Here is a 23,413-nt window from a genome sequence, read left to right on the forward strand (position 1 = left end):
GAAAAAAAACCAAAAAGGGTACAAGTTATTCAGAATTTCAGAAAAAATAAGCGGTAGGAAATAAGCGGTAGTTAATAGATTACATATTGTCATCTTAGAAATAGTTGTTCGAGTTACAAAATTAAAGCATATAAAGTGGACATTCAAACAGTGAGACTACAAACAGTTCTGTTCAATGATCCAACAAAATTCAGTAATATGATTATCTATCTTATACACTTAAATATACATGCAGTTATGTCCTTTAGAGTACTTTCTTTTCCTCTCTTTTTTACAATGACAATTACACATTTTGGGTTTTATTACTTCCACAGTTGTTATTACTTTTTTTGAAGAGAATAAAACCAAATGTGACCTAACAAAACAGAATCAGTGAAATCAAAAGGATGGACATAATACACAATGTAAAAACAAAATACAAGGTGATTAACAGTGGTTACCATACTGCCACTTGCTATCTTAAAAAGAATCGCCTATATCATCAGTTATAATAAAATTGAACAAAACAATAAAGAACAAGACCAATAAAACCAAAACATTGGAGACATTACAGGACTTCAAAAGAAGATAATAATCAAACCAGAATGGGCGTCATAGTGAATCTTACTGTCTTCACAGTTGTTGCCTATACTCTCGAACTTGGTAGTGCTGTAACTTTTTGAGCAATTGCCAAACCACTTTCCACAGTTACTGCACCATTTCACACCCCACCAACTCTAAGAGGGTTCTAATTTCTTTACATCCTGATTGACAGTTGCATTCTGATTTGTGTTTGTTTGGTTTTTATTTTTTACTATAGACATCCTATTAGAAGATGTGATGTATATCTTACTGTGTTTTTGATTGGCATTTTGCTGATGGCTGATGACATCATATACTTTTTGACCAAGGAGTGATGATATTTAAATTAAACATTTAATTTGCATAGTAAATTAAAGTATAACTTAGTAATACTCTGCTTTGCTTTGAACTCATATATACCCTTTTTGTGGTCATTTTATGAATCAATTCTAGAAGTTGTCTTTTGTGCCTTTACAACATGTGATCAAAAATGTCGTAGGCTCCTGATAACATTACGGTGTTTCTTCATCCTTCATAGATCTGGCATCAGTGGCCTTCTGGCTCTTTCTTCACAGTCAGAATGTCCCTAAAATGTTTGAATAATTGTTTTGAAGCATTCAAGACTTTGGTGCAGCTATGATGGTGCAACTAAAGACATTCACCTGCTCTAGCAGGTCACAAGAGCTGGGCATGGGTAGTACACACAGCCATAATCCTAGCACTCTAGGAGGCTGAGTGAAAAGCCCAGCAATTGAGCAAGAGCCAAAAAACAAAAAAACAAAACCAACCAAACAAACTAAAAAGCCAACCACCACCACAACAAATACAAAAAACAAAGCCAAAAATGAGGCACAAATGAATGGGATAAGTATATTTGAAGCTAGGGGAATGGGAGTATTTTGAGGGGAATTAATGATAATATGTCTAATAAACTAAAAAAATTTAAGCATTGAGTGTATTTTGCTATCACGTAAGAAGTGCTTTTTTAAATAAATTTTTTGGTCCATTATTTAATTGTGTTATTTTGTTGAAGGCAAAGACTTTTGATTATGAAACTTTATATATTATGTGAGAGCCTTAGTTTGGGTTATAAAATAAATTGTACTCCATTTTTTTAAAGCCAAATTTTATTGAATATTTATTATTTTAGACATATGACTCACTTTAATTTTATAGGTATGCCTGATGTCCGACTCCCTGTGCTAATTGGTACTAGCAGATAATTCTTTCTTTGCAAAATTACTGCTTTACATTGATTGTTTTTTAGATCATGGATGGCTCCTGACCCAACTTTTTTGTGACAAGCTTTATTGAGGTCTAATTTATATACTATAAAACTCATCCATTATAACAACGTACATTGAGTTTTAGTAAATTATAGAGTTGTATTATGATAATTCAGTTTCAGAAATTTTCACCACCCTGAAAAATTTTCTTGGGCTTGTTGGGACACATTATCTGCTCTATTGCTGGGAGGTTTATATTGATTTACCCTTGATGAATCTTGCATGTAAGTAGAGCCATAATGAGATGTAGTTTTCTGTGACTTGCTTCTTTTACTGAGCACAGTGTTTTTGAGGTCTTTTCATGTTGTATATTGCATGTACCTGTTGCGTTCTGTTTTATTGCTGAGTTACAGTATACTCTTCTGTGGACAATACATTTCATTTTTCTGTTCAGTTGATGGGCATTTGGTGGATTGTGTCTAGTTTTTGACTGTGTAACAAACAAATTCATGTGCAAGCTTTTGTGTGTGCATTTTTCTCTGACTTTTTATTTGAAAATGTTTCACTCCACAGAAGGATTGAGATAGGGTAGCATAATGAACTCTTGGATACTCTTGACCTAGACTCACCAGTTAACTTTGTCACACGTGCTAGTTTAACCCTTTTAGAGCCGCTTGTCCATATTGTCTTACTTTTCTTCTGGAATTGTTTCAGCATGAAATTTCCTAAGAATGAAAGTGTTTTCCTACATAACCACAGTGTTGCACATAGAAGATTAGTAATTTCATAATGTTAACTTTTTTCTAGCCAATATTGAATTTTCCTCTGTTCAAAATCCAAGAAGTGATTTATGGATTGCATTTGGCTGTTAGTCCCTTCAATTTACACTATTTCCTCGCCTCTTTTTGTTTATTTTGCCAATGAGATTTCGAAAGAATATAGGTTACTTACCCTGTTTAGGTTTGCTGTGTTGTTTTCTTGTGCCTTAAGTTAAATCTTTCTGGCAAGTATATTTAGCATTAAGGTAAAGTTTGCAATTTTCTGTGCAATAGCGATTAAACAAAAGCGAATTAAAGTATGGAATCATAAAGTGTCAATGCTGTATTTTAGCTTAAAACATTGCATTAGCGTGAATATGATGTGTCAGGCTTTCCCTTTACTCTTGTAGAAAGTTTTAATAACTTGACTTTAGCACCACGATCTAAAGGTATAACTTTTTATATTTGCTAAGTAATTTGTGGGATGAATCTTTGAGACCATATGGTATCTTATTCTAAAGTAATCTTTACCTAATTGTTTCAGTATTCATTGCTTGGAATAATTACTGCACTAAAGACTGCATAAAGTATTTTGAAAAAGAACTTTCTAAATTGTATAGTTGAAAAGACATTTTGTATTTCTTTTTTAGGTTTCTATGCTTGGGTAAATAAATATACTCTAGTTATCTTGACTTGATAAAACGTAGTTTGTACTTGTGGTTTCAGAGAGGCATTTACTTCTTAATTTATTGTGATGGTATATAAGAGTGTGGAGACAGATTTCGTTTTAGAAACTGCCATTGATTATGAAATGATACCTGATTGCAGGGCAGCACTCAGCAAAATGATAGAGCAGTTAATTAATCCACTTAGAGGAAAAATTTACCCAATTGTGAATAATCTCATGTATCATCTAGTCCCCCTCCAAAAAGATTTTTTGCCTAATGTTAAGAATTTCATTTTCATTTGTTTTTGCAGTTTTTTAAAAAGACTTTGGTAAAATTGCCTGGATTTTTTTCTCTGTATTTCTGAAATTGTTCATATGATGATAGTGACTAATCATGAGTATAATCCCTGAACATTACATCTTTTTTATCCTATTTTTTGTTATATGAAAAAATAAAAATTTCAAAACCAAATAAGGGTAATAATAGTTATCACACTGTTACAGTGTTATTTTTAAATTAGTTACTAATACAAGACATAAAGCAAACCAACTCTTACAAAAAGAAACATAGTAATAAACTTTTTCATTGAAGTAAGATACTGTTAATGTAAATGAAACAAATTAACATATAGGAATATTCTTAAAACAGTGGAATATAATTTGGGAAAGTATTTGAGCTTTTCTATACTTCTGTTTATCTCTCTTCTATTTTGCTCTTTATTTGTATGTATTGTGTTTCTCATATAAGAGGCACCATTTAATTCTTGAGCTTGTATCTCTGACTTACTTTACAACTTTATATTTTAATTCGTATCCGTTAGGATGTTACCTCTAAACCTGTAAATCCTCTCTTTTCCTGAGAAATGAGAATATGGTATGTTAATAATACCAGTAATTAGTGTGTAGCTATTTGTATCATCATTGTGGTTTATGATTGGCTTGTCTCAGGATATGGAAAGTGTGTCCCAGAAGCCACTTATTCCGATTGGTGAGACTGAAACTTAAGAGCAAAAAATTGGTAAAATATGGAATTTTCAAAAAAATGTGAAAGCTTTAATTTAAAACATAAATGTACACGATATGCATTTTTAAAAATAAGGCCTAAGACTTTCTTTACATGTCAGTTGATTTGAGAGCCATCTGCTTATTTCTAGGTCGTACAAGTAATACATCATCTGTGGTAGGTTGGCACAGCAGGAACATGGCCTCTGGACTGGGCTTTCTAGACTGGAGCCCTCTCTTTTTGCCATTTCTCCTTCTCCCCTTCCCTTCTGCTCCTTTTTCTACCCACTGCCCCTTACTACTCCTAGCATATAATCTATTTAATCAACGTGGATTTCATAGAAATAATACTTTCTTTTTGCACTTACCGATTTAGGTTATAACAATATAATTACAGTAACAAGTAGAACAGGCATAATTATAAGGTATAGGCAAATCTAAGAACAAAAGCCAACTGGCTTTAGAGATATTGGGCTCCATGGGGTGGAGGTGGGGAGTGGAAAGGAGCCCGAGTTTTGGAAAGTGCTTTTGCTGCTGAGAGGTCATTTGCCAAGTTGTGGCTTTGTCAGTCTGTTCCTGGCGTCCTCAAGTGCTGAGGTTAATCTAGCCAGTTCAGTACAGTCTTGTCAAGAAAATCTCTGCTCTATTCTTCTAAGAGATGATGAAATTGCAGACTCACCATTTTAGGGCACTCACTGTACTTGTTATGGGTCTGTTTTCTGCAAGCATATAATCTTTCATTGTGTTTTTCTTATGACAGTTTGGGCGGTGTGTTTGTGAGAAGTGGCAAGCTCTGTGAAAGTAAACTCACAGGAGTGTCAGAACCCTGTTAAGCTTAGTTAGTCGCAGTTCAGTTCCAGACCTCAGCTTTGTGAAGGAGAATCATGCACTCAAGTTGAATGCTGTCGGGTAGATCTTGAGCCAGGTGCTTTTTAGTATTTCCACAGAGTCTTAGATGATGGCACTAATTCTGTTCATTAAATTTATGAATGGCATCAATAGAGAACTGAATTATAATTTAGAATACCTGATAGTTGAGAAAGTTGTTGACTATAAATGGTAACACACTTAGTAGGATCAGGGCAAGATACTTAAGGAAAGTAAATACTGTACCTAGGGAAACTCAGAATGGGACTAGGTTAGGGTTTACACCAATAATTGTTAAAACAGCCCCAAAGTGCTAAGAAAACCAGTTAAATAAAATTCATTGATGGCTTTTGTATTTCAAATCATTAACAAGAACTAACATTGGAATAGTGCTTACAGAAATCACAGAGCTATCCATTTACCATATTTAGGGCTAGACATTCAGAGTCTAAAGACATGCTAATTCCAGAATGAACAAAGTATTCGGAAAAACTAGGAAATAGACTATCAAAAGTAAATAGTGACTACTTAGCCTAGGAACAACAAAGGAGAGTTTAGTATTTCTCTGGATGAATTACAAGTGATTATATCCTTGTGTAATTATAGATTCAAAGACTGACAGGGGTCACCAGTCTGAGTAATGCATTTTATTGATAGATGAGAAAACCCAAGTCTGGGGTGACACATTTCAGATCAGGCCATTGCTCTTACATGGTGGCAACCTGGGCTTTTAGACTGACGAAAGAACTGTAAAATTTATAATAGTGGGAGGGATACCAACCAGTGGGACAGAAATTTAATATTTGCAAACAGTAAACTTAGATACAAAAAGAAATAGTAGAATCTGATTTTGAAACAGAGTGGCAAAAGAAATTTACTCTTTAATTCTAATCGTTTTCTGCTGGAAATCACAACAGCTCAGGATGATGACATGGAGAATTTTCTTTTGCAGCCTTTTCGTCAATCTTGTATTTTAGTGAATGATTAAAGCAGCCAGGTAATAGTTGGGAGTTTGAATTTTATTTATTGGACAGGGAATAAGGAAAGCAGTTTTTCTTATGCTGTTGTATTTCAACCTTGCCCCGTCCAGCTTCAAGTTGGGAATGATTATCTTTCCAACCCTTACACAATATCCTTGAGAATGTGCTAGTTGACTGATACAATGTAGAAAATGTTTGGAATTTGAGTAAAGGAAAGGTGCCCTTGAAGTATAAGTGACATTTAAAAAATGTCAGTGACATTACCTATACATTTAAGTTTTCCTTTTGTTTGTACATTGCTAACATTGCTTTCTCTTCTGTATATTTAGTAGATGTTTTGTTGGTTCTTAGATCCTACTTGAATGACATGAAGTAAAATGTTGGATCATGTAAATGTCTTTTGACATGAATGTTTTCCAGCTGCTCAAAAATACCTCCTGCTTTTCTTTCTTAGCCATAAAGCTGCCTTTGCTATTCTGTTTAACCTTATAGTTCAAACTTTTATAACTGTTGTCTCCTTAGGCTTGTGCTTCATTTTCTGACAAAGAAAGATCTAACAATAATACTTTAGGTTTACTTTTCATCTTCCTTTAAAATTATCCTGTCTTTGATTTGATTTTCCATAAAAATGGCTAAGTGAGTGCCTTTGCCTCAAAGTCTGACTTATAGTGAAAATAGATAAATGTGTATTTCATCAGGATGAAGCAAGAATATTTGGCTAGGGCAAATACGAAAATAATTCTTGTATAGTTTTTATATGGTTGCAGAGATGGGAAGTGTACAGGTCAATAGTGTGCCTTAGAAGAAGTGTTTTTTTTTTTTGGTACTGGGAATTGAACTCAAGACCTTGCACTTGCCTGGCAGACACTTAGGCCTCTGAGTTGATCCCCCCCCCAGCCCCCTGTAGAAGTGGTTCTTTAGTATGATGAATCCATTATAAAATTTGTGCGTAACTGTTGTGACTTTTATTAGGGAAAAGGCACTCGTATCTCTATAAATGAGTGGTGCTCCTTCAGCCCCCTTGCAGAAGCAGCGTGAGTAGCCAGAAGAAGAGTGAGGTCAGGGGGTACTTGATTATTACTGCTGTTAAAGCTTTTCTTCTCAGTTTAATCGTGAAATTTTTGCTTTTGTAATCAGTGGTTGAGAAATACTGCTTGTATCTGCTTTCATTGCAACACAAAGAATGCCTTTTTAGTAGCATTCTAAAATGGTGCAGCATTTTTTTGAGGTTATTTTTGTTCCCAAAGTGCTCATGAACTTGGGCATGATGATACACAGCAATAATCCCAGCTACCCAGATGTCTGAGATGGGAGGATAGAAAATCTGAGGCCAGCCTGAGAAGTTTCGTAAAACTGTGTCTAAAGTTAAAAAAAAAAAAAAGGCAAGCTAAACTGTAGCTCAGTGGTACAGTACTAGCCTAGCATGTGTGAGAGGCCCTGGGTTCAACCCCCACACCGCAAAAAACAAAGAAAAGAAAGAAGACAAGCTATTTACTTGAACTATAATGTGTATATAGTAAAATTTTAAATGTATAACTTAATTTTTGGGTACACATGAATAACCCAGATCAAAGTATAGAAGATTTTTCCAGAAAGTGCCCTCCATTGATACACTGTAGACTTATGAAAAAATACTTTTACAAGATAGGACAAGTTTGAACCAAAACCTTAACTGGTATGTGAGTTCTTTAGGTAGCTGAAGAGCAGTGAACTTATTTTCTCCACTCTAAACGTGAGTTCTGCTAAGCATTAGTGTTTTTTCTTGCACAGGGTTTGAATTTTCTGAAGTATACATTTGCATATGAAGAGATCTAAGTATAAGTCAATTCTCCATTTTCTCTGTAAGAAAAAGTGTTTTGGGGCTGGGGGTTTAGCTCAGCGGCATAAGCACCTGCCTTGTAAGCAGGCAGTTGTGAGTTCGATTCCCGGTACTGATAAAAAGAGAAAAAAAAAAGTGTTTTGATCATGTTGGATACAGAAACTTTTAGAGGAGTAGATGAAATAAGTTCTGTCAACAAGTAGCTCACACATGTGTTGCAGATGTTTTTCATGTGCAAAATACATGTGCAGCTGGACTGAGGATACAGCTCAGTGGTGCAGACGCCTGCCTGGCAAGAAACAAGGTTGTGAGTTTGATCCCTGGCACCAAAAAAACAAGACAAAAACAACAAACAAACAAACAAAATACATATGTAATTGGTGAAAATAATCTCATGTTTTCACCTAGTTTATCCCATTGGTAACTGCATATAAATATTTAAGATCACAGAATATATAAAATTATTTATATATTCTGCTGATTAAATTTTGAACTATTCTAATACTGTGAACAGGTTTGTTTAAATTTTCTATACAGACACAAGTTTAGAATATTTATTAAAACCCATTTTAAAGTTACTGAGTGTGGGTTTTCAGAGAATATCATATTCATTTCTGTTTCCAACTGTCAATTTGTTTGAGATAAAGCTTAGGTGTTAAATCTAAAATTTGTAAATGTTAGTGTCATTGGAAAAATCTACAAATGTCGGCATCACTGAAAACTTTATCCCAAGCCGTAAGTATCCATTCATACAACATTGCCATCATTCTGATGTCATTTATAGTCTTCTTGACATTCCAAAGGATTTTACTGTATTGTTTTCTAGGTGATTTTCAGCAGTGTTTGGTGGTAGCCACTTGTGAGGTCACTCTTCAGAAATAAGAATTACACTGGTGTTTATAAACTGTGTCCTCTCCTGTGAGGCTCGTTTGGTGTAACCATCCTGACGGAGCACCCAGCGCTGAGTTGTTCGGTGTTCTGCCAGAACTCAGCATTAAGGACCATGTCCTCTGACTTTCGTTTCTTTTTTGAAATCCTAAATGTCATTTTCTTGGGCATTACTGCATGCTTTCTTTCAGTTTCTCTTGAAGCTTTTTCTGTTTTTACCTTTTTTTCACCTTGGGCTTGTTTGTATTTAGCATAAATTGAGTGCTGTACTTATCTTGAAATTAAGAATTTAATTGTAAAACTTTGTTTGTTTTGGTTTTTGTGGAGACAGTGTCTCATTCTACAGTCCTGGCTAGTCTCGAACTGGTGGTGATTGTCCTACCTTGGTCTCCTGACTGCTGGGATTATATACAGCACCACAATACCTAGCCTTACAAAACAATTTCTAATAATTTTAGGGATGAAAATCTTATCTTAGAGTGTAAAATGGTTAAGACATTTGGAATCACTGCATATACATTGTGTGTATTAGAGTTGATAGTATCACTCAGTTTTTTTAATTTAAAGAGAAAGAAACAAAAAAATATATGGAGATAAAAAAGGGTAGAAATAATACAGAATTACAGAAAAATAAATGGTAAGAAATCGCCAGTTGATAAGTTACATATTGTCATCTTAGAAATAGCTGTTCAGGTTACAAAATTAAAGTATGTAAAATGACATTCTAATAGTGACACTGCCAACAGTTCTGCTCAATGATCCAATAAAAACTCAGTAATATGGTTAACAGTCCTACACACTTGTTTTATATCTTAAAGAGGGTAAGATTAAACATATCAAAACAGAACAGAATAGTTTAAAAAGATAATTTAAAGAAATACAGATTTCAAAGCAAGTCCCCTGGAGATCTTCACTGTCTATCTAATTGTCTCTAGTTTCTTCCAAATCATTGTCCCCATCTTCACACACATTAAATACATACTGCATATTATAGAACTAATCAAATCATTACAAGATGATGAAGGCTTTTTAGGTCTTCAAGATCTGACATTGGGGAAGACAGTAATAACTACCATCGCATTTCTCATTCTCTTCATAGTAGCTGTCCTTATCTTTACATATGCTGAAATTGAACTTAAGAGACTAGACTAATATCACTCTGATCAGTGAATAATAGCATTGCTAGATTTTATATCATAATGCTACAAAATTAGCATTGGGTTTCTTAGTGTCTCCTCTTCAGAGTATCTGTTCATTACATATTGCATTATATAATCTGTTCCTCTAAATAGTTTTTTTTAAAAAAAATCTTCTCATGCGTGAATTTCTACATGTATATCTATCCTCTCTGTATTATAGGGGAAAAAATCATAACAAGACAGCAAAACAAATTCCTAGAAAAACGTACAGTGAAAAAAACATAAGACCACAGTGTTAGGTGATCTACCGTAGTTACTATGCTTTCTCTTGTTATTTTCAATAGACTTGTCCACATCACCTGGCTTAATATAGTTGAACATAGTATTACCTAGCTATTTTTATAATAACACAACTTTGAAAACATTGTAGGACTTGAGAGCTGTTAATAATTAATACTGGTATGGATATCTTTTACATCTTGTCATCTTCAGAGTAGTTACCTCTACTTTTAGGGTTGATACTATCAAACATATCAAATTCAAATAAAATCAGCCAACACAAAACCGTGGTCTTATGAATCGGATTCAAATAAGATCAGTCATAGTAAGACAATATAAGTAATACAGGATTTCAGCTTAAGTTAATAGGAAATTAAGGATAAGTTACCATGGTATAACTGCTATTTTTGGGTCAGATGTCTGTGCCCTCAAATCCAATATGAGTGGACAGACTAGAACAAATTAAATTCAAACTAAACAGGGCGATAAGACTACTGTGACTTTTAAATCCTGATACACTATTAACAATGACCTCTGCCTTTTTTATAGTGTATCAAAGCTATCTATACTAAACCCTTTAGCTTACCGTCTCTGCCTCATGTCTGCTACTCCACTTTACTGCTATAATTTGTCCACCTTACTCCCTCTTTCCACTGTCTGCCCCGTTCATTGAGGCCTCTCTGCCAGTGTTACTGGGATCCTGGTATCCCTTCCTCTTTCTCTGAAATGTCCTTCAGCACTCTCTCTAGGGTTGGGTTAGTGGCCACGAACTCCCACAGTTCCTCCTTGTCTTGGAAGCATCTTATTTCTCCATTAATTTTGAGAGAGAGTTTTGATGGGTATATGAGTCTTGGTTGCATATTATTTTCTTTCAGGACTTGGAATATTTCTCCCCATTCCCTTCTTGATTTAAGAGTTTGTGTTGATAAGTCTGTTGTTATTTTGATAATTTTCCCATTGTAGGTAATCTGCTTTTTTTCTCTGGCTGCTTTTAATATTCTGTTCTGTGGATTTCTGGAATCTTGATTATTATACGTCTAGGCATAGATCTGTTTTGGTTGTTGGTAGCTGGTGTTCTGTATGCCTCTTTTATCTGGATATCATTTCTTTTTGCTATACATGGGAAATTTTGCTTTAATATATCTGTGAATATTCTTTGTATTTCATTTTTGGTTGCTCCTGCTTCCTCACTCACATTCTTTATTCTTAAGTTATGTATCCTTTTGTCATCTTCTAGTCTTTGAATTGTTACTTTCTGGTTCCTTGTTAGTTTTAAGAGGTCTTTTCTTTCATGATCATATATGATAAATCTCTCTTCAAGTTTGAAAAGGCTGACTTTAGTTTCTGTCAAGGCATTTTGCCAGTGTTCAATGGAGTTTTTAGTTTCCTGGTAATCTCTTTGGATCTGTTTCATGTATTCTAAGTTATGTTTAAATTCTTCTTCAGAAGTTTCTCTTTCTTTTTTGATTTCCTCAGTTCTTCCTTCTGTGTTCTCTTGGGCGGGGCTTGTCATTTAATAAATCTCCTTATATCTTGCCTCACTTGGATCAGGAGTACCGCTTTAAATTCATCTATGAGGTCATGGAGGTGTTTTTTTTATTTCGGCTGATGCTGTGTCCATTGGATGGTTACTGTGCGTGTTCTCTTCAGTGTTTACTTCTCCTGGGCTTATTTTCTCATGTTGGGCAGCTGGAGATTTTTTTTTTATTTCTATCTCTTGTCATGTTTCTGGTTTCTTTCAGACTGGAGTGTTCTGGGGGTCTCTGGCTCTCTCCGTACTGCTTAGGGCCTTCCAGAAGTGTGTTGACTTGAGTTTTTGCTGTCTTCCCCAATTTGCTGTTATCTGGGGTAGGCAGGGATGCAGGGACGGTGCAGGCTTGTCTCCAGCCTCTGTGCCAGTCAATCTGCAAATTAGGCTGTACTTTGTGGATGTCACAGAATCGTGACTATTTTGCATCTGCTTACTGGGTCCCAACCAGAGGCTTGGTTCAGCCCCAGCAGATCCTGCCAGTTCTCTCTGTGCCAGAAGCAGCTGGCTAATGTCACCGTGGCACAGGGATCTGCCCAAATCCCAGCTGTCCTCTTCCAGACCTCTCCGTGCCAGGAGCGACTATCTAATGTCACCGTGGCTGCGGGTCTTCCCAATTCCAAGATGTCCTCCACTAGTTCTCTCTATGTTGCTGACGCCGATAAGGTGCCGGGCTCTGCCCACTTTCGAGATGTCCTCCACCAGACCTCTCTACGCCAGGGGTGACTGTCTGATGTCACTGAGCTGCGGGCTCTGCCTGATTCCAAGATGTCTTCCAGCCAGCCACAGTAGCCGCGGGACCTAGTCCCCAGTACTCACCAGGACTCCATGCAGGTCTTCCTCTTGAGTCTACTGCACACCACGCCGCTTGCCTTCACTGTGTTCCCGACACAGTGCGGAACGGTCAGAAAACTGCATGGTGCCAGCTTCGGAACTCCGGAGCTTCTCACAATCTCCTCCAGCGCAGCCAGACAGCCCTGGCTGCTTCGTGGGGTCCCGGGTCTCAATTTCCAGCAGTCACCAAAAGCCAACACAGCTTTTCCTCTTGGATCCACTGGTCAGTGTGCCACATTAAAGGTGTGGGATTTGCAGACTCTCGTTAACAGCCATCGCAGTCTCAGCACGACCTCAAATCCTCCAGCTGTGCTATCTTGGTTAATAAGAATCTTTATCCATTCGTCTGACCCTCTCCATGTTGTCATATTCTAGCATCTAATATGATTTCTCCGGAGAGACTCTCCGCCCAATCCTCTAGCAAGCTGCCATTTTTGAAACTCTTCCACTCAGTTGTTTTTATGTGAAAAATAATTTGAATTTTTATTCAGTTCATTTTTTCCCCTCTCTGAAGAAATCCACTTTTCTGCAGAAACTTTCACATATTTTAAGTTTTATTTTCCTCCTTTTGATTATATTTATGGCAATGTCTCACCTTGTTTATAATTGTTCGGTGTTTCTAAACTACGTTGTTGGTAATGTGTGGTGGACCTCAGGGCAAAGACTCAAAATGTACATACCCAGCAAAATATACTATGTTCTGCTTTCCTTGAATTTGGGTATAAAATGTTAATGTTAATTGCAGTTCCTTTACCTGGGATCTAAATTACTACATTCAAATTATGTTTTAAAATAAGCAGGAAGCTATATTTTAGAAATGTCCTTTGTGGTAGTTCCTTAAAAAGAAAACTCTGTAGGCATCTAAAATGACTTAGAGCAATGTGTAACAGTTCTAACAAGCAGGTTGCACTAGTGCCAGCTAGGATGCCATCTATTTGAACTGACCTTTTTCTTGTTTGCCTGCGTTGAGCAGAGTTAGGATTTAGTAGAGCTGTTTGCTGTTTCTCAGCTATTCTAGGAATTCAGACTTTCTTGCTCTTAAGGGTAATAGGTGGCAGGTAGATTATTAGTCTTTAATCATCTAATTTTACCTATAGACAACTGAAATGATTTTAGAGTGGAGGCATTGTAGTTGGTTTTCCATTCTTCTTTCCTCTGTTCTTGTACCCTCTTTTTGCTTTCCTACCATCAAGTATATTCTTTTTCTTAGAATAAGTTTTAAAGGAAATCATTCAAACATAGATTTATGACCAAATATTGGTGTCCAAAAATGCTTACAGTAGCAGTATTTATAATAGAAAAATACCTGGGAAAAATTCAGTAGTGAGTGCAACTAAGCTGTTAGTATACAGTAGATTATTTGTACTTGTATCTATATTTTCTAGTGTATAATAGATGTTATAGAAAAATAATGTTTTTGCAGCAAATAATGATATGAGAAATGCTAAGTGTAAAGTGAAATCTTGGGATGTATTCCCTTAGAAAATTTGGATGCATTCAAAAGAAAATGGGTAATATTTATATGTGGTATGAAGCATACGATCCAACTCTTACCAGTATGGTTAAATATATTAAGTTCTGTGTTAGGTATATCTGTCTGTAAAAATAAGAGGTATTTCAAAATGTTAACAATTCTTATTTTGGGAGGAAGAAGCTCACTTTGTAACCCAGACTGGTCTCAAACTCATAATAATCTTTCAGCCTTAGCCTCCCAAGTGCTAGGATTACAGGTGTATGCTGCCACACTAGTCTGTTAAACTGGTTTTTAGCTCCATGTCATTAGAAACTTTTTAAAGTGTCTGCCACTTGCTATTTCCTCAGTAACAGTCATGGCCAGATACATAGGATGGTGTTACCTACCATTTATAACCATTACATTGTGACAAAGGATCAGAGAGAAGTCTCAGGAGTTGTAGATTCCCTGTCATCTAGGTGGTGGGAATGACCTTTATAATGTGTATTTAAAAATCTGCTTTTCTCATGGTTCATCTCTCTAAGAAGGGAAGGGATTCATTTCTTCATTTACCAAATGTTTGTTAGATACCTGTTAAATGCCAAACAAGATTGATCAGGAGGGTTATTGCTTTCTTGGTACTTTCTACTGGTCAAAGATCATCAATAAGAAAATAGGAAAGTGGTAACATATCAAAGAGAGATGTGTTGGGAGATTACAGAAGAGGGTTTGATGTGAATTGAGTGGACAGGGTCAGAAGAAGACTACTATGGAGGTTTTTGAAGTAAGACCCAAGTGACAAGAGACTGCCTTCACAATATTTGGAGACAGTGGAAGCAGTATAGGCAAAAGCTCCATGGCACCTTCTGGAAACAGGGAAAAGGCCAGGGTGGGTGAAATGTAGTGAGTCAGAGGGCAAAATGGTTAAGAGAGGAAAGAGGAGGTAGGCAGAATTGGATCATAAGGGTACTCCAGGCTTTAGTAAAGTTTGAATTTTACACTAAATTTAGAAGGAAGCTGTCGAATGGCATTAAACAAGAAAGTTGCACGTTCTAAGTTGTTTTTAAATGGTTACCTTGGGGCTGGGGATTTAGCTCAGCCGCATAAGCGCCTGCCTTGCAAGTGTGCGGTCGTGAGTTCGATCTCTGGTACCAATAAAAAAGAAAAAGACCAAAAAAAAAAAAAGGTTACCTTGAAAGTACAATGGAAAATCATTGTAAGGGATCAGGAATGGGAGTGGCGAAACCAGTAAAAAGTTCCTTACAATGCCCCAGTGGTGGCTAGAGTAGAAACACAGAGGAAGGAGAGAGGCACAATGCCAGGCGAGAGGTCTATTTGCAAGTAGAGCCAGTTAATTTGGCTGAGTGTTACATACAGGAAACTGCAGGGAAGGGGAATCAAAAATGTCTTCTAGGACTTTGATTTGAACACCTGAGAAGAAGATGTTTCCGTTTATAAATAACTTGGGAAAGATGATAGAACATTCTGATTTTGAAATACTGTGATACTGTTGTTTGAACTGTGAGTTGAATGTCCAGGAGGCAGTTAGGACCAAGGTGAAGAGGCTGGAATGAAGGTCCGTATCAAAGGTCATTTGTAGGTCACTAATGTATAGATACAGTAGTTAAAGCCAAGAGACTGCCTCAAATTGCAAAGTGAGGAGTAGAGGTAATGAGGGTTGAGTCTTGAGACCTCTAGAGAAGGACCTTGGCAGTCACGGAGGACCTTGTAAAGGTGGTTGAAAGGGAAGAGGTAGTTGGCAGGAAAATCAGGGAGGGGGAAGGTAGGCTTCATCTAAGACTTGTGACGGACAGGTAGTGAAGGTGTTTCAGAGGGAAGGTAGGTCTGGCTGAGGGGGGCTGAGAAGAGAGAAAATGAGATCAGACACATAACCCTTGTGTATTACAACAAATCACTGCCAACTTGGTGGCTTAGAATAACAAATTTATTTTGTCAAAATTTTGGAGGCTAGAAGTCCAGAATCCCATTTTTTTTGTGCATACTACACACACAGACAACTCTGTCACCTGTCCTGGGACTCCCAGGTTGATCAGAACACCTGTATGTAGGTACTCACTTTCACTGCTCAACGTGAGAAAGGAGAAAAGTTCACGGAAATCTCTGCCAGGTCCTTTGCTTTTGGTGTGGATGACAATGTGTCATCCATAGCCATAGTTCAGCAGGGGCTGTTATTTCTGTGGCCAAAAAGCTGTCTTATTTTAGATTTAAAACGTGTTTTGATTTATAGTATCACCTGCAGTACATTATTTCTTTGATAACCATATTGATAGCTGTGTTGCTGAAAAAAATCTTACAATGTGGAATGGATGTCATTTAGGTAATAATGTAGGTGTGGTTGGCAATTTAAATACATACACTGTGTGAAGAGAGATTCAAGAGACTCCAAAAAATGTGCCTTTCCCTCCAGAGTTTTTCTTACCAGCTTTGTGAAATAACAAATGTTAACATGGGCTCACGTGGAGTTGAGCTGCTCTGTTGTTCCCTGTACCAAGGCTTTCCATGATCCCTATGGGATGTGGCAAGATACCACATCCTCTTCTGCCTTTGGGAATCCTGCATGGACCAGAACTAGTAGACACGCCGGGGAGGTCCCTGCTTGTCTACTGGACACGCCAAGCCACCCGGGAATCCTTTGGAACTGAAATGGTTGGGAGTACAGGAGAGAGAGAGAGAGAGAGAGAGAGAGAGAGAGGGAGAGGGAGAGAGAGAGAGAGAGAGTGTGTGTGTGTGTGTGTGTGAATGTGGAGGAAAGGCTGGGACAGAGCTGTAGTACCGATGGGCAGCTTTACTTTGGAGGGGGCTGACGCTGTCATCATAGCTCCGCTCTTTAGTCCCGAGACCATTCTTACAGACTATCAGTGTATCAGCTTGGGGTTGTTGTGTGCCCCTCAGTTTCTGTATTAAAGGGGAAGAGGCCTTTATATGACAGTGTGAAAAGAGCACAGGCTTTCGCATAGATCAGATTTGTTCATTTACCATTTCTGTAATTTTTGGCAGGTATGGCAAATTGATACCCATTTGGGGTCTCTTGTTTCCTCATTCTTTTTCTCTGTCTTTTTTTTTTTTTTTTTTTTCCCGTTTTTATCGGTACCAGGGATCGAACTCACGACTGCCTGCTTCCAAGGCAGGCGCTTATGCCGCTGAGCTAAATCCCCAGCCCTTGTTTCCTCATTCTTAAAAATAGTTGAAGGCAACTGGTATTATGCTTACCACATAGCAGACATGTAGTCTTATTTGCCAGTGGTAATATATCTTTTTATTTGCTTAATCATTTTTATTCATATTGTTACTTGATTTTCTTCATTGCCCTTGATGTGTTCATTGTAAGCAGAATTCTGAAGGAATATCTACTTGTTGACATAGCAGCACCTTTGAGAAAGAGAAATAGATCCTCTTTCTACTACCTTGCCACTCTGCGACAATTACTGTTAGGTCTTAGATTCCACCATGTTGGAAAATAATCTTAGTCACCAGATAATACTTCTAAGGGAAGTTTTCTTTAATTATAAGTTTTAGTAAAAAGGAGGCTTTTTTTCGTGCGTGTGTGTGTGTGTGTGTGTGTGTGTGTGTGTGTGTTTATGTTTGTAGTGGTCAAAGGCACAGATATGGGGAGGAGTTGCTGAGGGATGAAGCTACAAATATGTCAGCTTTCCAATAGGAGTTTTCTAGGGTTTTGGGCAGAGGAGTTACAATAGAAGACGAGGAAAAGAAACCAGAGGGGAAACCTGACAAACAGTTCTCTATTGTGTAGTCCCTGGGCTGCTGTGTTGTGAGCAAGATGGCAGGGCGCCCTTTGCTGTTAAGGTTGGGTATTCCTCTGTAGTTCTCCTGCTGTGTGGCCTTGGGCAAACTGCTCACCTGTCAGAGGGGGATGAGATTTCATTCATTCTAAGACCTTTCAGCTAAACATCTTGGAAGAGATGGGGGAACATTTCCTCATTAAATTATTCATCACTTGTGGGCATTTGTAGTGTCTTCCGGTTACAGAAATGGTAATGAGATTTTTAAATGCAGTTTGAAATAAAGGTAATATGGTAATACTTATCTTAGGGATCTTGGGAAGATTAATAAGATAATGTATGTTAAATGTCCATTCAAGTTAGCATTCAGTGAATGTAGCTATTATTAACAGATGAAAGACATGAAAAATAACTTGAGAACATCTCAAAGAATTTTAAATAACAAGATCATAATGTGAACAGGATCTGAAACAGGACTACAGTGAGAGGAGAGATGAGGTAAAAATGTAAGTGATGATACAGTGATTAGATACGTATGTATATGAGAAATTGGTACCTCTTTACAGACAAAGTATTCATCGTCTTAGATAACTGTATAGCATAGATTTCAGTGTAAATGCGAATGTGGTCATCATGTGGACTACATTGACTTCTGTGCCAGCTTCTGGTCATGAACTTCCTGAACTTCCTGAGCTGTTAATCATGTTAAACAGAATAAACATTGGTTAACTCATAGACAATAAATTTAAAAAAGCACACCTTGGGGCAACTTAGTGAGACCTTATCTCAAAAAAAGAATAAAGGGCTCAGCATATATGTAACACAATGATATAGTACTTGCTTAGCATATCTGAGGCTCTGGGCTCAATCTGTAGCATTGAGAAAACAACAAAACTGTTGTGTTTTAGTTTTGTTGTTTTTTATGCATGGGGTGGAACAGGGTGGATAGCTAGTCAGGAACTTGTTACTAGTTCATTAGTTCAGTTATTGGCTAGGAAGTTCTTTGCCTACATTTAAAAAAAATTCATGTTTTTATTTGAGTAACATGGAATTTTTAGCTCTTTTTTCTTTCTTTTCTTTTTTTTGTCCCAGGTCCAGCAAGACTATGAATCTCTGTTCCAAATGCTTTGCTGGTAAGTGCAGAAAAGGGTTTAAAAATATGTTATTTTTCTTCTTTTGGTTTTTAAGATTATTGAAATTATTTGACTCTGTTGATTGGTGCACAGGAGTTTGGTTTCTCAGCATTGTCAACCAGTTTCTCCTTACTAAGGTGCTATGTATGTTTGCCTAGGTGTATTTGTACCAAAGAAACTTACCTTAGTTTGCTGTTGTTAGTATATGATGGAATTACAAAATGTATTTTAGAATACTAAAATACTTACTTCACAATACTTATCTCTGATCTTGACTTGCATGATTGGTGGTGAATGTTGTGTTTCTGATGCAGCTACACAGAGTATTTTCATTGATGTCAGGAAGCGAATCCCACTGAGTTAGCTCCTTTTAATCATATCTATTCCTTGCAGTCACCTTCAGTCTCAAGTCACTTAACTTCGTAGATCTATCATTTGTGAAATGAAGGACAGGGACTTGATGTTTGCCAGGGGTCTTTTCTAGCCCCAAAATGCTGTTGCTGCTATTCCTCTTCCTCCTCTCCCCCTTCTACTACTCAAAAACTTGGTGTCTTCGATTTTATAAATCTTTACTAATTAGGATACATTTAACTTTCCTTCTTTATTCACTTTGTCAGAGGTAAACAAATTTAGACACAGCTTAAAACAGTGAGGACAGATTTTAATCAGAAAAGTCTAGTAGAGAGTCTAGTAGTTTAGCTTGCACAGAGGTGGTGGGCCTTTTAAAGGGGGAGTCTGAAGGGGTAGAGGGAGGGGTTGAACAGAGGCTCGGTGTAGTCAGAAATGCAAGCATTGCAGGGAGTCAGCAAAACATTCTGATCATACCAATTGTGTCCGTTAACTGGCAGTTATTAAAGTTAGGATTCCATTTTCTTACATTGATAGAAGATAGAGATCTGATCGTTCTTGATGATTACATTTAAAGAATGGCTTTCAGTTCCTTGAAAGAGACATGCCAGAGTTATAGGGGGAAAAAAATCAATCAGTCTCAAAGGGAGAGAGGAATGATTCAAACAATCCATTTTTAGTAAACAGTCAAAAGAAGATGATTAGGGGCTAGACTAATCATGTAGCCATCTAGTGTTGATTGGAACCAGTAGTAAATTCTTATGGCAGCCTTAAATTTAAAGAGGAAGACAATTTAAGAGGGGGAAGGGTCGTCCTAGGGCTATAGCCTTTTATATCAGAAATTTTACTGTGTATGCAGGAGAGAGTGAATGAAGTCATTTGTTGAGTGTCTTTAGTTTTTCCAGGTTGAGGCCTGGTCAAGAGAAGGGCTCAATTATTTTGTCTCTGATAAAATATTCTGCTAAATGGTGAGTACGTTTCCCTGCCCCAGTGACCACCATTACATTAGCTGGTTGCAAACTGTCTACTAAACAGTAGTGTTACTTATGATGATATTGTTAGAATGAGCAATGCCAGTGTCAGACATTTTTATGTATGTAGAAGAGGAACCAACTTGGCTGGATTTGCTAAAGGCTTGCTCACAACTCAACCAAAATTCTTCTCTTTGAGAAAATACCACTTTTACTTTCATTTGTTTGACATCCTTCTTATCATGAACCCTAATGTGGGTGGCCTCTGTTACTTTTAAAAGAGGAAATTATTTAAGATAGTTCTGTCACAAATGTATGGAATGCTTGTTTCCTTTTTTCTTTCTTTCTTTTTGGTACTGGGAATTGAACTCACTATGTTGCACTTGCCAGGCAGTCGCTTGTACCGCAGAGCTAAATGCCTGGCCAAATGCTGGTTTCTTAGCCTTAAAGTTCCTTTGACCTGAAGACTTGTCACCCAAGGTTTTCTGTGCCAAGATCTGTAGGATACTTAAAGGAGATACTCTAGGAGAGCACTGGGAAGTGATTGATGTTAGTATTTCGGTTTGTGGTAGAATAGATTTAAAAATGCTTCTCTAGATTCTCTTTTTATGAGAGTATTAGTCGTAAAGAAAGGATTAATTTCTTCTTTTTCATGAAACTTTTAGCTCATTAACCTTGCTCTCTGCACTAGATTGTGAAGCACCATTTCTAATTTAGTCTTCTGTATTTAGCTTCTCAAGATTTAAAAAAAAATGTTTGGAAGTGTGATTTAATTGCGGGTTTGTTTGCACATTGTCAGTGGGAAGGTGAAGGTGTTTCATATTTAGAAGGTGCAGTCTGTAGGTTTCATTTGTTAAGTCTTGCTGGTATTCCCATTCTCTCATGCTTTGTGCATAATAGTGTTGAAAAGAGTTGTTTTATTGTATTCATATTTAGCAGTTTGGTAGTTATGGAAAAGCCTGTCCTCTGTCTTGTGTATTTGTTCATTTGGAAACCTTGTATAGTGTATAGAGATAATAGTGATTTGTTCCCTAGCCTCCCTGTGGATTTTGTTCCATATTACAGTCTAATTCTACCACCTTGTCCCATATTCCTGAGCCCTTAATTTGTACATTTCAATGCAGTTTGTTTCATCCTGTGTTTTTGTAATCCAAACTGAATGTAACGAGCTATGTGCTTTAGGGACCTGGTTTTGCCTTGCCAATTAGAACAGAGTGGTTACCGAGAAGGAGTATGTTTTAAATAAAACATGGCTCCGCTTAGTGGGACTGACACTCTTTTGGGAATAAGAAGATAAGGTTTTAACTCTGACTTGTAAAGATCCTTTACTAAAGATCAGTACTTTTTAAGTGGGGGGAGAAAGGTAAAGATTTACCTCTAGATGATGGTTTTGTAAGTTCCTCTGTGTCACTAAATAAACTTAAAACTTCATCATTTCAAATCTTTTTTCTTCAAGATCATTTGAGATATGCTAATGAGGTTTCCTAACTTTCTGAGTATATTTAACCAGAAGCTACTGTAGTTTCTGAAGTTCATGTTTAGGAGGTGAGAGTATATAAAATCAATCCTGTATGAGACTCTTTGTTTTCTATTACAGAGAGGCAGATCCTCACCTAACAGGAGTACTTCCTTCCAGAGATAGTGTAAAATAACGAAGAACAATTTAAAGCTTAGTAATCTCGTGTGGGTGTTATTTTTGTTGTAGAGAATTACAGAATTTTGAGCTTTCTGTAACGTAAGACTAGAAGTTGAGCAGCACTTGTAATTTTGAGTAGACATTTATAGGCCATTAGTTTAATAATTCACACCATAGAAAGACCCTCATAAATTGGTTGTGCTTATGTAGTATTTGCATCTTAAAATAGTGGAATTTTGTTTGTAGTTCATATATCAAATAAGCTTGAAAATTAGACATTGGCACAGGCATGGAGTTGTACAAGTTTTTCTATTTTTTTCATAGAACTTATTTTGAAGAAAAAGTAGGATTCTATCAAAAGCCTTGAAATAAAGACTTGAAGAAGAAAGCTAGACAACATTTTAGCATGTATTAGCCTATGCCAAAAAAGAGAGAACAAGAGGAATACGTTTTTGGGGAGCAGTTCACTTTTAAAAAGTACACAGAATTCTGTGAAAAATGAACTGTATACTAGGGGAGGCTATTTATTTTAGAATAAATTAAACTGAAGACAGACTTTTTTTAGCACTATCCTCTTAGCATCTTGCAAGTCTGCCTGATGGTTTGAGGAGATAGTCTTCTAACAGTGTTATCCAATGACCTGTGCTTTACTTCTGAACATTGATACCCAGCATTTATAACACTTTAAATTGTCCAGTTTTCTGAGTGAAAGTTTGTATACTTATGCTTAAATCTGTTGCTTCTTTATCTTAACACTATTTTAACCTGTTGCTAAGCTAACATAAGCAGGACAGATGCCTTTGTTTGCAAATATGTAGCATCTATAGGAATCATTGAATTTCCCAGCTTTAAAGAAACACCATTGTTTTCTTTGACTCAACTGTGTGGTTTAACAGTTGTTGCATTCCATGTTAAGCGTAAATTAACATCAGGAAGAATCTTTCTCCACAGTTCCTTTTAACATAAGTCCCAGGCTTCTGACAGCAGCTGAATGCTGAATTATTCAGCTTTGCTGTGCCTATTCGCTTACAACTTTTGTAATGGAACACTGTTCTTGGTTTTTAGGAAGTCTAGAAATGAGAGTCTCATTAATTGTGTGGTATTAAGAAATGATGATCGTAGAATATCTGAGTGAAGAGAACAGCGCGCCCTTTCTATCCAAAATACTGGTACTTACTTCAGTTATATACTGGATTAATGCATTTCACAGTAAACTGAATTTGCTAATGATAAAATGGCTTGCTTTTATTGGTATGCATTTTATTTAAAATACACATTTTATTGGTATATTTGAACCTTAGTCTCCTTTCTCTCTTTGAAGTGACTGTTAATAATCTTGTTTTGTTTTGCTTTTTTTGAGACAAAATCTCACTCAGGTTGGGTGGAGCTAGTGATCTCCTGCTTCAACCTTCTGAGCATACCATTCCCTATTATATCAACTGTTGGGAAGCTGAGAGTAGAAATAAAGCAGTAAGAAAGTGGCATCAGCCTTTGGTGAGCGGTTACTATGTATGCCCTTGTCTATTGACTGTCAGTTCATTTGCCGATTTTCTTAGAAAGTAA

General features: G+C 36.7%; 1 protein-coding gene across 2 annotated transcripts in view; it reads left to right on the forward strand.

Moving 5' to 3' along the window:
- Positions 1 to 23,413, forward strand: part of Zfand3 (zinc finger AN1-type containing 3) — a 275,896-nt gene that overhangs the window by 75,582 nt on the left and 176,901 nt on the right. For both annotated transcript variants that reach the window (XM_063239404.1, XM_063239403.1), the window contains exon 2: positions 18,855 to 18,895. In XM_063239404.1, the coding sequence (XP_063095474.1) occupies positions 18,855 to 18,895 (41 nt within the window). The remainder of the gene's footprint in view (positions 1 to 18,854; positions 18,896 to 23,413) is intronic.

The sequence above is a fragment of the Cavia porcellus genome, unplaced genomic scaffold (genome assembly GCF_034190915.1).
Source record: "Cavia porcellus strain 051 isolate PalLab524CR breed Dunkin Hartley unplaced genomic scaffold, mCavPor4.1 scaffold_28, whole genome shotgun sequence".
Taxonomy (NCBI): domain Eukaryota; kingdom Metazoa; phylum Chordata; class Mammalia; order Rodentia; family Caviidae; genus Cavia; species Cavia porcellus.